At 42.8% G+C, this 17,936-nt stretch overlaps 1 protein-coding gene across 1 annotated transcript in view; it reads right to left on the reverse strand.

The window, feature by feature from the left end:
• LOC126272703 (protein Wnt-5b-like) overlaps positions 1–17,936 on the reverse strand; it is a 542,678-nt gene that overhangs the window by 69,858 nt on the left and 454,884 nt on the right. The window contains exon 5 of the mRNA XM_049975739.1: positions 1,432–1,534. Coding sequence (XP_049831696.1) covers positions 1,432–1,534 — 103 coding nt within the window. The remainder of the gene's footprint in view (positions 1–1,431; positions 1,535–17,936) is intronic.

Raw genomic sequence — 17,936 nt, forward strand, 5'->3', positions numbered from 1 at the left:
TAAAATTCTGCTCGTGCGGTCAGTGACCCCAGAAACGAACGGTAACTTGACGGATTGAGAAGGCGGTTCTTCGTGATTCTTATTAGCGGTGCAAATATTCCGCCTAAAAGCCCCGTCGATTGAATAACTATCATACCCAGTTGCCTTCAATGTCCTCTTTAAAAAATTCAACTCCGATTCCAAGTTGTCGTCATCGCTGGTACGGAAGGCACGTGAAGACTGTGTGTTGAGTACTGCTTGCTTCTGGGCTGGGTGGTGGTGCGAAGTGGCATCTAAATACCTGTTTGTGTTAGTCAGGTTTCTGTACCCTCTGTGACCTAGAATGCTACCAGATTTTCTGTACACCAACACATTCAGGAACGTGAGACCAACCTCACTCTCAACCTCCAAGGTGAATTTGACTTTGGGGTGAATTCCATTTAAGAAACTGTGGAACGCATGAAGTTCTTCATCGCCGTGTGGGCATATAACAAATGTATCGTCCACATAGCGAAGCCTTCTCGTTCCTTATGTCAGCCTTAGGTGCTATTCGTAGCGTCTTACGCGTCTTTTGTGGAGAATATCCATTTCGTTCAGAGTGAAGAAACTTAAGTGTGGAAGCTTATCCTGCAGATGCGTTAGACGGGCTCTCGTCAGCAATGCTTTGTGCTCTGTGAACCAAAGTCCTGACAAGACATAGTGTTTGTGCAGTTGCACGCCTGAAATTTAACGGATCAGTCGTTGTACGGAGAAAGCACAACGATGCAGATTTCCATTTGTTTTAGATTCATGATACAAGCGTTGAAAAATCCAAACCACAAACACTGATCATCCCTTGTTAGGCGCCATTCAAATAAACGACAGCTAGAATGAAAGAGTTTCGTTTGGCGAAAAACGAACTAGGTTCCTCCAGCAAAGAGGACTCATATTCTAGCCCCGAGACGACACCTTTGTCTTCCTGTCATCAGTTGTATGCTGTAGTGGTAGTAGAGGCGAAATTCGCTATCTGTAGACTACAACATATTCGATGGGTCTTGGAGTATGGACACCACATGTAGACAGGAAGAAGATCGGCAAAAAGAGTAAGATTAACAAAGATATCAAAAACTCAGTAGCGTTACAAACTTCGTGTATCCATGCCTAATGTTTCACTGTAGATGCTTCTGCCCAACGTGGAAGTACACGTGCGTCTAGAGAAATAGTCTGGGGCTCTGTGTTATATTGACGCGTTTGGTTCACAGAAAAATACAGAGTATTAAAATGCAGAGCATATAGCTGCTCGGGACATGCGATTTCCCACTAGCACTAGTGAGAGGACATTTGGACTCGTCATTTCCGTTGAACTTAAGTGATATTTGGGAGCCATAAAAGTGCCCCAGTATACGTGCCCCTCATGGGCAGTCACAGCAGACAGAGGTGGGCGCTGGAGTAGACGTGGCTGGGGGTACTCACCGACCTCCCTCAGCGGCGCCAGCTGCTGCCAGCAGGTGATGAGGCTGCAGGAGCCGGACACGCCGTGGCACTTGCACGCCACCCGCGACTTGCGCACCACCGCCTGCAACACGAGCACACTGTAAACTCTCTGCTGTACGCACATTAAAATGTGGACACCGTAAGCTTGACTCTGAGCACTATGGAACTTAACTTCTGAGGTCATCAGTCCCCTAGAACTTAGAACTACTTAAACCTAACTAACCTAAGGACATCACACACATCCATGGCCGAGGCAGGATTCGAAACTGCTACCGTAGAGGTAGCGCGGTTCCAGACTGTAGCGCCTAGAACCGCTCGGCTACTCCGGTCGGCACACCATAAGCTTCCAGCAGCAGCTACGCAAATATGTATCAACGTTGGTACGCCATAAGCACCCATCAGAAGTCACTTCCAAACAAATTAACATGAGGCACAAAACACTCCCACTCTTAGCTAGTCCAAGGCACTTTAAATACCCGAATCCGTAACACTACATCAGCAACTTCCCTTAAACACTTTAACCCCAGCAGTGAGGCCTCTCGGACAGTAGGAAGACCGACGTGCGAGCTAGGAGGGAGTGACAGAGAACTATTTGCCGGATTTCTTCCAATCTGTATCTCACTCCATAGGCTCCAGATCTCTTCTGCTCTGACAACTGGTAATGATGCTCGACATGAGGTCATTATTTCATTTTCTTACTTTCTATAAAAATAATATTCTTTGCATCAAACATCTAGGAATTTTAGATCACTTGATGGCGACTAATTTTTATTAGAGACAAATTGCTCACTTATACTTCATAGTGTTGCTAGTTCTTGTTTTTTAAATAATCAGTTACACCCCTGTGAAATGGCAAGGTGTAGGCACTCTGTGTCATCCGTAAGCATTTCAGGTTGTCTATAATCCAGATATCTGCCTAGCGTGAAAGGCATAGGTACAGCTTCTAAGAGATCTTTTTCCGCTTAGAGACACTCGTTCTTATGGTTTTAATCTTAAAAATCACTCTGAGGTAAGTAGTATGAAGGTGCAGCACACCTGGTTAGTATACACTGCTGGTTGGGTGTAATCTCATCATATATATATATATATATATATATATATATATATATATATATATATAGAGGCAATTTTGTGTTGAATGCATATGTGGGAAGATGGCTATTCACCCTATCCTCCCATCTCTATCTGTCTCTGCCTCACCATTCTCTGTCTCTTCATCTTCCCCTCCTCCCTGTCTCTGTCTCCTCTTCACCCTCTCTCTGACCATCCACTCCTCACTCCTCTCTCCGACCATCCACTCCACTACTCCACTCCCTCTCCATGGTGTCTGTCCGACTCCACACTCTGTCCCCTCTGTCCTTCCCTACCTCTCGCTGTCTCTGTCCCTACAGTCCATGCCCATTTTCTCTATCCATCCCCTCCTGCCTCCCTCCCTCCCTATCCACACCTACATCTAGGAGACCCTGCATCTCACATGCAGGGCAGCCTTCACCTCTGGAGCTGAAAAATCGTTTCTTGCACCTGGCATAGAGGCTGCCTATCTAAGCAGTTCAAAAAGTCAGACCAGTACTACCCTTACACAATGTGCCTGTCTTGCAGGGCAGCCTACGTGTTGGGGCTGGAAAATCATTTCTTGCTCCTGACACATAGGCTCTCCTGCTGAGCAGGTCGACCAGACAGCTGATACTCTTCCCACACAAAATTTCTGTCTTATATACTATATACTAGGGTCTGGAAAACACGTTTGTCCTATTGGATCTAACAGGTTATTAAACCCACAGTGTTGATAATCGTGAGGTTTGCTGTTTTTGTCCCAAATTTAGTTGAAATCAATCCAGAGGTTTGGGAGGAAATCCTGGACACACACACACACACACACACACACACACACACACACTCACACACACACACTGCCTTACATATATAACAGGTAACATTATATATATGTGAGTGAGAAGTGGGTGTAAGTCTTGTTCTGGCACAGAGATATAGACAATATCATATGCCTGTCAGGTGAATCACAAGAGCATATAAGCGACTTAGGCATGCAGATAAATAACATACAACACAACATATAGTTCTCTATAGACATGGAAATAGAAGAAAAAAATATACTACCTATATCTGAAAACTCCAACAACAGACACTCCATCATTTTACAGAAAGAAAAGGCTAGAGGCATGAGAAAACACAAGAAACCAAAGCATTCAGATTCTTAAAAATTGTCAGCCACCATATATACAGTATACCGACTATGCACAACACATCTAAGCAGAAACAATTGTCACAAAGAGCTGAACATGATCATCAACAGAGCACAAAATAATGGATAAAAGAGCATCGCAGTACACAAGGTACAGAACGCCAGTAAAGTAAGAAACAAACAGAAGAAAAATAAATAGGAAGAATCCAGATATAAAAACACATAACAGTAACACATACCATACACTCATACTGGAAAACTCATCTCACAACACAATCACAAACTTTCGTACCATAATATAGCACAACCAACCCACACACAAAATTAGTAACATCTTCAAAAAACACAGAATTTTTATACCCTTCGAGACAAATAGGACAACACAAACGAAATTGAAACCTGTGAGAGAAGAAGATAAAAAATGAATTACAATGTAATAGCTGCAACTTGGGGTCACCGCAAGGAATTTTAATATCAGGTACAAGGAATATATAAGGACACTGAAGAGTGAGTTTATGAACCCCACCATGCACAACATCTAATAAAAGAAAATCACCACCACATTGGGATAAAAGCAGACATGGCAGTCGTAAGGCTTAATAACAAAATAAAATGAATATTTTTTCTCCAGGAAGGAAATCCTTTCCGATTAAGTGGCTGAACCTGCCCTGCTAATGAATCTTCAAACCGACAAAGCCTTACGACTTTCTATATGATCATCAATACCTCTGATTTTACCCCTGTGGTGATTAATCGAGATATACGAGAGTAATCCAAAAAGTAAGGTCTCCCATTTCTTTATAAGTACATAGGCCTGCTATTTCTACAATGGTTTACATCAGTTTACAGCTTGAGCATTTAGCTATTTTTCGACATAACCACCATTTCTGTCGATGCATTTTTGTAGACGCTGTGGCAGATTTTGTATGTCCATGTCATGCCAGCTCGGCGACATGCTGTTCAGAAAGTTATGGTATGACATGGGCACACAAAAACTGGCAAAGCGTCTACAAAAATGCATCGACAGAAATGGTGATTATGTCGAAAAATAGCTAAAACTTCAAGCTGTAAGCTGATGTAAGCATTGTAGAAATAAACAAGTCTATGTACTTATAAAACAAATAGTAGACCTTACTTTTTGGATGACCCTCGTATGTTGGAGGAGGTAGTTTGTTTCTAGTCTGGAACATACGTTCTTGATATTTTGTAAGTAACGCTCTACACGACGGACCACGGTCTCTCTTTCATCGTCTCTCATTTTAATTCTTGCCCATCTCTATAACGTTCACGTGCTGCCTAAAAGTTATGACGAATCATCTACTTATTTTCTGAAATTCTCATTACGTGGTCCGCTCCGATAGCTGAGTGGTCAGCGTGACGGATTGCCGTCCTACTAGCCCTGGTTCGATTCCAGGCTGGGTGGGGGTTTTCTCCGCTCAGGAACTGGGTGTTGTGCTGTCTTCATCATCATTTCAACCCCATCCGGAGCGGAGTTCTCCCAATGTGGCGTAGAATGTAATAAGACCTTCACAAAGGCGGCCGCACTTGCCCCGTAAGGGGCCTCCCGGCCAATGACGCCAAACACTTATTTCCATTTTTTTCCATCATTACGTGTACTTGGTAAGAATTTCATACTGACAAATAGCATCAAAACTAGCGTAGATGAGGCTTTTGCAAGTCACTACCACTGTGGTTTTCTGAGTCGCAGTCTGAATCTTCCTTCCCTGACAATAAATTTACCAGGATGTTGCATTATGAACTGCTCTGGTAGCTATTCATAGATGCTTGATGGTTGTAGTGGAACCCAGCGATTGACTGGCTATGATGTAATCATACATTAACATTTTTAATCTTCTACTTCGAGCCATAACTTTACATGTGCTGCAATAGTTGATCATTAACAAGCCTTCTTAAATTTGACAACAGTTTCTCTTACAGTGTGACCTACCCAAATAGCAACTGCATGTTCCCAGGCAGCCCAAAAAAAGTTATCGACTTTATCTTCGAGGTACTTCAGATAAGCAAGCCAGATACACAATTTACTACGCCCAAGAGATATCATGATAAGGCCGGGAACTGGACAGTATAGCAACCAACAGGTCGGCGTGCCGCACTGGATGTGGCACGTTGGTGGAATGGGCACTAAAACACCACCTGAAGCTATGATAATGGCCTCGATTCGGCTAGGAAGAGAGCCCAGGTGTGCTGTATCCAGCTGAAGCCACTCACTGATGATCAGATCCCATAGGCCACTAAATTTTGGGAACGTTGGTTTGTAAGTTTCACTCGCTGTTCCAAATACTCCCAGACGTTTCTGTGGGATTAAGATCCGGTGGTTTCACGGTTCGGTCGAGGTGTGGCGGAGTGCCCGAGTGTTCATCAAGCCTGGAGTTTCAAAGTTTTCATAGCATAGACAACACTCGGTTACCGATAATACTGAAATATACAGCCTGGTTCATGTTCGCGGTAACCTGACAGAGCGGGGTCAAGCCATAGTACGAGAAACACCCTCAGAACATCACAGAACTACCTCCGGCCTGACCTACAGCCTCCGCACACTGCGAATAAATGCCTTACTGAGCTGTCAGTACACTCCACATCTTTTGAAATTAGGCAACATAACAATTCGTCGGACCACACTACATGCCTCCAGTCAGTTGCGTCCAGTCCTTATTTTGTTGTCCGCCCGCGGTAGCTGAGTGGTCATCGCGACAGAATGTCAGTCCTAAGGGCCCGGGTTCGATTCCCGGCTGGGTTGGAGATTTTCTCCGTTCAGGGACTGGGTCTTGTGTTGTCCTAATCATCATTTCATCACCATCGATGCGCAAGTCGGCGAAGTTGCGTCAAATCGAAAGATTTGCACCCGGCGAATGGTCTACCCGACGGGAGGCCCCAATCACACGACATTTTTATTTACCATATTTGATGTTGTCGACCCACACAAGGTACGCAGGTCATGAGCCGCTCTGGGCATTGACCTTTTGCGAGGTACCAGACTCCCAGCTGCCACGGGATGCCCTCCGCGATGTTCGCGCGTAAATTGGTTGAGACAGACCTGCATTCGCTGACAGCAACAGTTCCTGTTGTAGCTGAAACGAACTGTCACTGCCAAAGCGTGACACTCGCTTCCGGCGCCTGTTGGTTACCATCATTTTAGAGCCACTGTTCTCACGCACTGTTACAGGGCTGCGAGTCGTACACCATTCCTCGTAAACACATTGGACAGCCTGTGCTGATACACCAACGAATGAGGCATCTACATTCAAAGTTTGTCCATGGCCACGACCAAACATGAAGCTGTTTTGCCATTCCGTCATGTTCAAGCGTCGACTCGTATTACAGCGCTCACTGCATTGCAATGCGTCAATGACTTGGATAGTGATGGAACATCAGATGACCACCTGATACAAGTCTGACACAATGTACAGGGCTCCAAACCGACCATTATGTTCGTTTAACAGGGTAAAAAATATTTTATCTGCTGGGCTTATACGACCTAAATGTAGACGTAAATGCAGACGTAGATTGTGTGGCAAAACCCACGTGTTTAACAGACTTTGAGTCGCACAGCTGTCGTCCTTGCTATAAATTCGCCGTTCCCCGTCCGCCTCAGATACAGAAATGACAAATATCTAAAAGACGGAGTTATCAGTATTCCCAGACCTCTTGCATTACTGCCTCAGGGCATGTCGCACACCCGACCAAAATCTACGTTTGCACTCATAATCGTACTGTCGGAAAGCATTCAGATGTCAGCGTTGAACCTAATCCAACAGTTTACAAAAACTAGAGTACTATGCGATTCTATATCAAATTTCAACACTGCATAAAAATGCCACCATTACACAACAAGAAGATTGCTTTGGCTTCATTACAATCCCTTGCGAATTAAAGAATTAAAGGAAATCTGGAGTTACACGCTATTTAGTTTAAGCGACGAGTATAGTGAAAAGTGAAATTTCTGAGCACATTAGCTGCTCAAAAATATCCTCACACCGCTATGTACTGCGCAATGGACCACTAGAAGTCATGAGAAGTGAACCTGCCACTATGAAAGGAAGCAGGAAGTATCGTGTTGCCAGTAGAGGAACAGTTACAACAGAATGGGGCGGTTCCTTCGAACGTCAGCCACTCACTAGATGTCATCTCAGTAACAAATGCATCGAGAGACATTTCAGGGCTCCTAAAACTGCCCAAGACTTTTTCTGATTTGACTGTGATGTGGAAACGCGAGGGAACAATAACGACTAAATCAAGACAACGCAGAGCTCGTGTACTGACGTACAAGGACGACAGAGCACTGAGGAGCGTGGCTGTAAAAAATCGCATTAATACAGCGAAAGGCATCACTCGTGAGCTGCAAAGCGTTGCCGGGAGTCCAGCTAGACAATGGCCATGTGTAGGGAGCTAAGAAGAATGGAGTACAGTGGTCGACCAGCTCCTCATGAGCCACACATTTCAGGAGTCGTTGCTGAGAGACGCTTGAGATGGTGTAAATAGCGACACCACACCAGTGGGTGATTGGAAACGAGTGACATTGAGTGATGAATCACGCTACAGTCTATGGCAAACCTACAGCAGTGTTTCAGATTGACGGATACCTAGACAACGTCACCTGCCATCACGTGTAGGGCCAAAAATGAAATACAGGGGAGGTGGTGTTCGAGTATTGGTATGTTTTTCGTGTCAGGGTATGGTCGCCTTATTGCGCCCAAGATAACGCTAATTACATCTACATACAGGGTAGCAATACTGGCACATTTGGGAAACTGAGAATCCGCATTTCGCGATTGCGAAATCTCTTCAGCCTCAACGGATGAGTGTATGGGTGCACTGTCCAGTCACGGAATAATCGGTGCGATATTCCTTGATTGCACGGTGACTACCGAACGGTACGTGAAGGTTTTGGAAGATGATTTCACCCAAAGTGACCCTGATTTCGACTAGATGTGTTTCATGCAAAACGGAGTTCGACCCCATCGAAGCAGGAGAGTGTTCAATGTCCTGAGGTAGTACTTTGGACTTCGCATTCTGGTCCTGGGATACCCAGAGGTCACTCGCATGGGCCTCGATTAGCCGCCTTATTCTCCGGATCTGAACACAATTGAGTCCTTTTTGCGGGGCTATAATAGAGACAAGGTGTACAGCAAGAGCTGAACACGGCCGTTCAGGATGTCATCGATAGCATCGATGTTCCGACACTTCAGCAGGTCATCCAGAATTTCGCTATTCGTCTGCGCCACATCATCAATGATGACAGGCGCAATCGGACACATCATAACATAAATCCGAATATCTGTAGTGACGTTTACATGTTGAATAAAGCGTGTACACGCCGTAGTTTGTAACTAATTTGCGGTTTTCTGTCACATACTCGTAGTTCAATAATTGTCAACCTGTAGATACTCCGCAAGCCACCGTACGGTGCGTGGCGGAGAGTACCTGTGTATCACTACTATACATTTCCTTTCCTGTTTCACTCGCAAATAGAGCGATGGAAAAACGACTGTCTATCGGCTTCCTTATGAGCTCTAATTTCTCGTATCTTGTGTTCCTTGCGCACAGTGTGTGTTAGAGTCAGTAGAACCGTCCGGCAGTCACCTTCAAATGTCGGTTCTCCAAATTTTCTCAGTAGTGTGTCTCGAAAAGAACGTCGCCTTCCCTCCAGTGATTCCCATTTTAGTTCCTGGTGCACCTCCGTCACTCTTACGTGTTGTTCGAACCTACCGGTAACAAATCTAGCAGCCCCCCTCTGAATTGCCTCGATGGCCTTTAATCGCAGCAGGTACAGCTCACGCCATCATTACATGTTTTGCAGCATTGACCACTGTGTACAACAGAGAAACTAATGCTGTGGAGCCTGATAAGAGAGCATTGACGATCTTACTTTTTAATACTTCCCTTAAAAAGCATTTTGCAGCTGTTGTGTCATGACAGTCAAAGTGCGAAAGCAAACCAGTTCTATACTGGTTGCCTGCTTAACTTACAATACGATATTTTAATTACTATTAATTACATCCACCCAATTTGTAACTTTGAAGATAGTTTTTCTTAATAAAACCCTATTCTAGGTTTGTTTTCTGTTATTTAAAAGCAATCGGCCGCGCGGAGTTACCGTGTGGTTTGGGCGCCATATCACGGATTGCACGTCCGCTCCCGCCGGTGGATCGAGTCCTGCCTCGGGCATGGGTGTGTGTGTGTGTATTGTTCTCAGCATAAGTTAGTTTAAGTGATGTGTAAGTATAGGGACCGATGGCCTCAGCAGTTTGGTCCTTAGAGATTCACACACATGTCAACATTGGGAAAACAATCATTTGATTTTTATACCAACCACGCTTGTTTCATTTTTATTTTGACATTTTATAGTTACTTCTATTTTTATAGTTGATAGCATTCTGTTCACAGGTTAACCAAGTTCAGCCAATAAATGTTAAACAGGACGTGTATGAAAATGGAATCGGATATCTCTAATGGTAGCCGAAATCTATGTTTTCTTCCAGCTGGACGCTCGAATTCTCGCCTTCTCTCTTCATTTTCGTAAAACGAAGTAAGGTATTACGACGACGGAAGCTTTAATCCTACATAAATTCACGACGTTGTTGCAAGCAAATAAAAGCGTTCCGGAGCTAATTAATTACAAAAACTGGACATACTTGTCAATGTCTTTATTTCTAAAAAATCCACTTATTTTCGGTTTGTATTCCTATCCCTGTTTTACTTCCGAGAGATCTTCAGACTGAAAATAAAGGTATTTTGTTTAAAAAATGTGTCATCAATCCGTCGTATAAAGTGCAATACAATAATCTGTTACTACTTTATATCTTCATAATATCCCCAGCACATAATAAATGATCATGAATTTTCTGCATCAAACAACCTTGGAAAATCCAAAGGTCGTACAGACACAACCCCTGTCCCTTGTGACATGTTTACACGTACGATGTACAAAAGATATCCTCGTTCTTTTTATGTTATTTGCTATACCCTAAGCCATGACACAAAGTGCGCTGATCTGAATGACATGGAAGACCGCATCGAAAGGAAAATAGCCCCCGCCTTTGTAACTGAACCACATTGAGAGTGATTGCTTGTGCGTTTTATGGCCTGCAGCTTCACGTTTGGCATTCAGTAGCTGTCGCGTGCTCGAGATGATGGCCGAATGCTTTATTTGAAGAGCTGATGGAGTGCCATAGCGCGATCTACCCAGACTAGAAGCGGAATAATCTTCCCAAGTGCAATGTAAACAGGCAGAATTGCACGTGAGGTAAAAGCTAAAAGCGGCTGCCCCTAACGATTCTCACTGACATTACTCACACTGCTGTGGTATTTATAAAGTCTATTTCTAGCAGCATTTTACTTTGTCACTTCATTATCAGAACCACCATCACAAACAACAACAACAACCATCTGACAGCCTCTGCTGCATAAAGGTCCTCTCCAAACCTCTACTCTTAACGCGGTCTTTAGTTACACGCATAAATCTTGATCATACATTTTATCGAATGTCTTCTATCTATTTTTTATAAGATTACCTTCTCGAGTTTTCTTACCTCTTCCATTTCATGAACTACTTTCTTGATCCACTTGGCACCAGTTTGCCTGTCTATATATTTTTGTTACAGACATAATCACGTCTTTTACTCCCGTCTAACCGCTGATCCATACGTTTGTATCCCCGCCTTTCTTAGCAATTCCTAATTTATGTCTATTCAGTACTCGGCAATAGTCTATGTCTTTCTGCCGCAAGTCAAAATTGATAAATCAAAATGGTCGTAAACATTCCGTTTTACAGATATGGGAGGTTTGGTCTGACTTACGAAAAGTACCCCAAGCCATATTTAGTCTCATGTATATTACATTTGCTACCCATCATGTGTTTGTATGCAACTGCTCTAATTACAAAAACTTATCAGCCATTTCTATGAATTTACTGTCACCGTGTACAGCTTCCTTTTCGGTAGTTTGTACATTATTTTAATCTTATTCTGGATGATATTCAGGACCACTTCAAACTTGCTCTGTTAGTTTCTTCCATTAGTTGTTGAAGCTCATCTACACTGGAGATTAATCGTACAGTGTCGTTAGCAAAATGAAGTTGATTTAGGTGTGTTGCATTGATCTTCACTCGTTTTTTATCAGTTTAACGATCTGAAGACGTCCTCTAAGGGCCGGCCGCGGTGTCCGAGCAGCTTTAGGTGCTTCAGTCCGGAACCGCGCGACTGCTTCGGTCGCAGGTTTGAATCCTGCCTCGGGCATGGATGTGTGTGATGTCCTTAGGTTAGTTAGGTTTAAGTAGTTCTAAGTTCTAGGGGATTGATGTCCTCAGAGGTTAAGTCCCTTAGTGCTCAGAGCCATTTGAACCATTTTTTAACATCCTCTAAGGCTCCTTATATCTTCTATGATATGGGATCTCCTGTCCTGACTCCTTTCCCAGATCTGAATTCCAGCTATCGTAACGATGTCTACAGAACGCATAGCATAGAAGTTTGATAATACATATGGGAGATTCACATATTATATAATCTAAGTACGTATTTCGTGGTTAACTGAGAATCTACATTTTTTCATGCACGAACATCAGTTAGTTTCGCGATATGTCCACATACAGTTGATGTTCATGCATGAAATGATGTTCAATGCCTAATTAAGTTATTTTCTACGTTATTCTCCTACATATCTTACAAAAGTTCTCTTCCTGTTTCACACATCTCGTATTAGCGTTTGTGAGTGATTCCACATGTGTGCTGGTGAACTCATTTGTGTGAAACATTTGTTGCGACATCTTATGTACGGCAGATATAATCAGAATGTCTCTTGATAATTACTACAATGTTCACGTTGGCCAATAGCAAATACACTGAAAATTGTACAGAACACAACGGACGAAGTATTCATTTGACAAATACATTGTGTCCGAAAAGGTACTTTACAACTTCTATCATATATGTCGAATTACAGAAAAAAGTTAAAGTCTATCTGATCCACCAACCAAACAAGCTTTTTTATGTAAGGCAATGAATAAATGTTTTCCTCTCGAGACAACATCACTGAATAAAAGTTTTTTTTCTTTGTTGTTACGAGGTGGTAGGAGCACCATATACGAATCTAAGAATGGAGTCTGCATAGCGAAAGGGCACAATGTGTGGGTTCATTTATTTAAAAGAAGTCAAACACCCAAATTCAGAGAAATTTCAGAAGCCGATAAGGAAAGTCACTGCGCTCTCGGCCAACCATAAGAAAGTGGCACAGGAACTTCAAGGAAACAGGGAATGTGGATTTGAAACACCATGCAGGAGGTCTACCGAGAAGTTACTAAGATACGAAGAGAATTCGACAGGTTTTCAAGTCCTCGCCACAGAAGTCAACTCGTAAGCCATCAAAAGAACTGCGAATCCCATGTACGACAGTGCGACGGGTAATCCGAAAGCGTCTTCATGTGCAAACAAAATTATTGTCCCGGAAATGCTTTGCGACGAACCACTTTGGTTTGCGTTCATCTTGGAAGAACGAAATTTTTGACGGGTGCTTACTTTCTAGTCATACGAATACATCCAAGTTTGGTCTCCTGTTAAGATGTTTCATATCGAAATTCCATTTCCGCGTTCGAATTTTTAGCACATTTCCTTACTGCAATTGACACGAACCAGTTTTTGATTCGGTGGAACTTTGTGGAATCAATCGCAAACAGATTTCGGTTTCACATCTAAATGTTCATACAAAATGCCTAGGCATACCTGTATCTCGCGGTAAGTCACAAGCCGTGCCTCTCCAATAGCGAAACGCACAATGGCAGTGGCTTTCGGAACCACAATTGCCTTTCGTCCACCTTCAGAAAGTTCATTGCTGACGGTAGAGCGACCACGGTTAAGTGAAGCAGTCTTAAACAGATGCTCCTCAAGGTAACTGAGTACCGAGAATCGAACGAAGCGGCTCGAGGCATTGTTGTTGACTTAGGCCTCTACGAAAATTGTGATAATTTGTCTAAGGAAAACATTAAGGAGAAATTTCCATTTTTTTGACAGCACTGTTTCTTTAAACGCTCACTGTAAACGAACTACTGACTCGAGTTATGAACTTCCGTCATTTTAAGAATAAAAAACGACAAATTTTAAAATAATAACAATGTCACATATTAAGAGGGTCATTTGTGGATGTTTGCAAAATCTTAAAAGGCGATTCTCGTAAGTCTATAGCTTCTATGTGCTGTATACGTTCTTTCTTTTAACTGGAATAACTACAGTATTCTTCCAGGATTTCTTGATAGTATTTTTCTGCAGACATTCTGCAAAGATATTCATTTACATATATTTACTTACTACTGACTGCGACAATCTATCGTTTTTGTTCGGTGTTACGATTGAAGCAATACGTTGCTTATAAAAAATGTTGTCCAATTGTAGCGTATGTGCTGAAATGTTTCGACATTCTCTGTTTGGCGTAAATCGTCAATAAAGTTTTATATGTAGTATATGGCAATATATATTCATTTTTTTATTTCAGTATTTTACAATATGGTGGGTGAAGTGGCTCGTGTCACATGACGGTGCATTCGTAACCGGGAGCAGGCATCCAGGTTCACTCGTGCCCATCCAAATTTAGTTTTCCGTTGCTTTCCACTAAGGGATAGCCATCTTTGAACGCAACAAAATAGGCGAGTTTCGTGATTTTTCAAGTGAAATAAAAAGTAATGCTAAATCTGATGATTTAGTGCTATTAGTTACAATTTTGTCTTTAATAAATCATTTTTATGTCCACATCGGTAGCTCCCTGCAACGGCTGCATGGGGAGGAACAACCCCTGGTTGTAGGAACATTGGTAATCGGCGGGAATTAACGAGCCCCTCCTGCTGGACTTGCAACAAAATGATTTTCTAAGACTTATTTTGAACATATTTTCTTCTGGTATACCTAGGATAATTGAAGAACATTAATTTCTAAGTCAATGGTGACGTATTGAAACAAATGTCACTTTCTTCGCCCAAATCATCGAGACAAAAGCATGCACAGAAAATAGACTTTTGAAGGCATAGCAGAATGGCTACATACGCTGATAGAGAACTCACTGTAGACTACCGGCATCAAGTTCCGATCAAAATCTTATGTACAGTTCTAAAATTATGTTTCCTACCAGTTTGTTTCGAGAAAAACCGCTTTTTAAGTTTTGGCTTACTTTTTTTTTGTAATTAAGTAAAACATATCTCTAGCCAGCGATCCCTGGATTACAATAATCCTTCCGTATCCAAAAGGAGGCCTTCTCCTCCTCCTTCATGGCCATGGTGTCCTGCGGGACTCCTTGGCAGCTTCTGCCATCCACTGCTCTGCGCTCTCGATACGCTTTTCGTCCGCTTTTATGGAGAACTTTTAATAAGCTGGTCCGATCTCAAGTTCCAGCAGGTTCATAATTTCTATAATGTCTGTTAGATTGTCGTTCACGTTACGTATCGACTATTTTGTTCCGCTGTGAATGGTTTTCGGAGACACTTTTCCACTTATCGTCTTGTAACTTTATAACGGCGTTTCTGTCGAGCTTGGCATAAACACTACAACACATCATACATCAGAGAAAACGTTTCAAGCAAAAAAAAGGTATATTGTTTTGAAATTTTTAAAGACGACTCATAAATGGTCCAAGATAATAACGGAATAGCTCAAAAAGACCACGATGGATGGTCTCCACCACTGCACGCAGGACATTAAATCCTGACTTTCCTTCGTTGCTGGATACTTATTATCTGATGTGCACAAGTACGTATTAGGTTAACATTAAATTTCATTCCCGTGTGTTTACTTTTACCTCGTTTTGCCCCTCCAGTCTGATTGCAGATTTTGATTAGAATTCTTTTACACAATAAAACGCTTAAGTCTCTTTTTGTTAGTATTTAACCTATAATATTAGGCCCGCCGTTAGCTCGACATGGCACATTTATTTTATTATTTAACTTCGAGGCTGGCTGACCTTCCTGACGCCACAGTCGTCAAGGTGACCTAAGGGAAGGGAGTCGTGTGCCTCGCCTAAATGATTCAAATGGCTCTGAGCACTATGGTACTTAACATCTGAGGTCATCAGTCCCCTAGAACTTAGAACTACTTAAACCTAACGAACCTAAGGACATCACACACATCCATACCCGAGGCAGGATTCGAACCTGCGAGCTTAGCGGTCGCGCGGTTCCAGACTGAAGTGTCTACAAACGCTCGGCTACTGCGGCCGGCTAAATGTCCACTGCGGCCACGGCGGCCGGCGTGCCTCACCTGTCTGTAAATAGTGTAAACTTTGTTATGTAAGTTGCCGTATTGTATCTGTTTGTGAATTGTATTCTAAGAGGCACAGGCTTGAAACCAGCCTAACTGTTGCCGAAGGGTGCGTGGAAAACCGCCTAGAGAGGGCACAGTGGCTGGTCACTCTACCAGACCGATGGTCATCGATCCGCCGCGCGTATTTTCTCCGAGTCCGGCTCACTTCTCAGTCCCGCAAACCAGTGGGCAGCACGTGAAGCTATGCAAGCGAGTTACTAATGTTGTAACTCTTCATGTAAATATTCCCTTAAGGAAGGGATGCATTTTTAAATTATATTTGATGAACCTACAGATACCTAAACAGTCTAGTGCATATTTTTGGAAAAAATTGCTTACAAAACGTTAGAAACGACATTTTTGTTGATTTTTGTAATTACTTTTGTGCCGAAAATGGATCTGTGTGAAGGAAATACAGTGCGGAAGAACTCGGAAGCAGACGTCCCAAAACCACAACAGAAATCCCTTTGGAGTGTGAAGTTGCAGAATACTAAATGTCGAACTCTCGCTCTGATTGTAAGATACGTATAGATCGAAACTAAGTGATTTCACAGCAGATCGCAATTTTAGTATCCGATAGCGGTCCTCTTTCTTCACCAGCCCGAGAATCAATAAAGCAGAAAGGTCAGAGATACTGGAGCTTCATACCAAGACCAGAGTGTTACACCGTGGCTGTAGGCACGTATTTTGGGTCCATCCGCTGATTCGAGTGTGCACATAAGTACTGCTCACCGTCCTTGTCCAGTGATTCTCACTGGTCTCTCAGTCCTTTACTGCGCACCATTGATAGCAGAGTGATTGACCTTATCAGTGTTTACGTTTTTAGTTTCGGTTTGCTCCCTGTAAAATTTGCACATACTTTTAAAGTTTACTACGCTCTGGATTTGTTTCCAGCTGGCTCTTCGCTTCGTACACTCCACCATCATTGGCCAGGAACTACCTGTTTGTTCCACAGGTGTTCGCGTCACCACTAGTGCAGGTGATCGTAAACTATGGTCTGCCTACGCCGTGTAAGATAATAAACGGTAATGTATCCTGCCGCTGTCCACGTTACCCGCAGGCTGCCACTGAGCGTGGTGGCGTAGAGGCTTAAGGACGATTGTTCAAATCTCCAACTGACCATCTAGGTTTAGTTTCGCACGCTGTCCTTAAATCACTTGACACCTACGAAAGGGAACTGCAAATTTTCTTCTTTAATCCGATGTTGTGCACTTTTTCTAACGACCTCGTCATCAAAGGGACTTGAAACACTGATCTTTTTCCTTTTTCTTCAGGTGTAGATCCAAGGGAAGAAGTATGGGGAGGTCCTTATCGTGGTCATCCCCCCAACAAAACTAATTCGAAGTGTTTGTATTCTTCCATACAAAAATTTCAAATTACATAGCTAAAGTAGGCGAATAAAGCACATGTAAACTGAATCTCGGAAGTGGCGAGGAATTCTACATCTTACAAGCTACATTTAACACATATTTTTTAATTGCTTGCGTGAGGACCTGCTCACGGCGAAGCGGTTCAATCAGATACATTCCATGTAATAAAACTCTTGATGTAGAGCCATTTCTGAGATCATTGCCACTAGGTGTCTATGTATGTTGGTAGCACTCCTCTGGCAAGGGAATGAGCTGTTGCACGCAGCTATAGCAGTTATATTTTGTATACCTTTAGCTCATCCTACGAACTTCTCTTGTGGATGAAATCAAGAATGTATGATTGTGTGCTGGATGTGAATCTGCAGTTTTCCCGGGTGATGGGAACTAAAGTGATATCAAGTGCGCCCAGCAATCTCAGTATACATAAATGATTTATCAGACAGGATAACCAGCACTATAACACTGTTCGCTGGAAATGCTGTTTTGCACAAAAAGTATTGTGATTGGGCGATAACAGAGAACTGCTCAAAGACTAGGGCAAAATTGCTTCTTGGTGAAATGAAAGGCAGCTGATTGTGAATAAATGTAAGATTATGCCTACAACAAAGAGGGAGAACC

The sequence above is a fragment of the Schistocerca gregaria genome, chromosome 5, assembly GCF_023897955.1.
Source record: "Schistocerca gregaria isolate iqSchGreg1 chromosome 5, iqSchGreg1.2, whole genome shotgun sequence".
Classification (NCBI taxonomy): domain Eukaryota; kingdom Metazoa; phylum Arthropoda; class Insecta; order Orthoptera; family Acrididae; genus Schistocerca; species Schistocerca gregaria.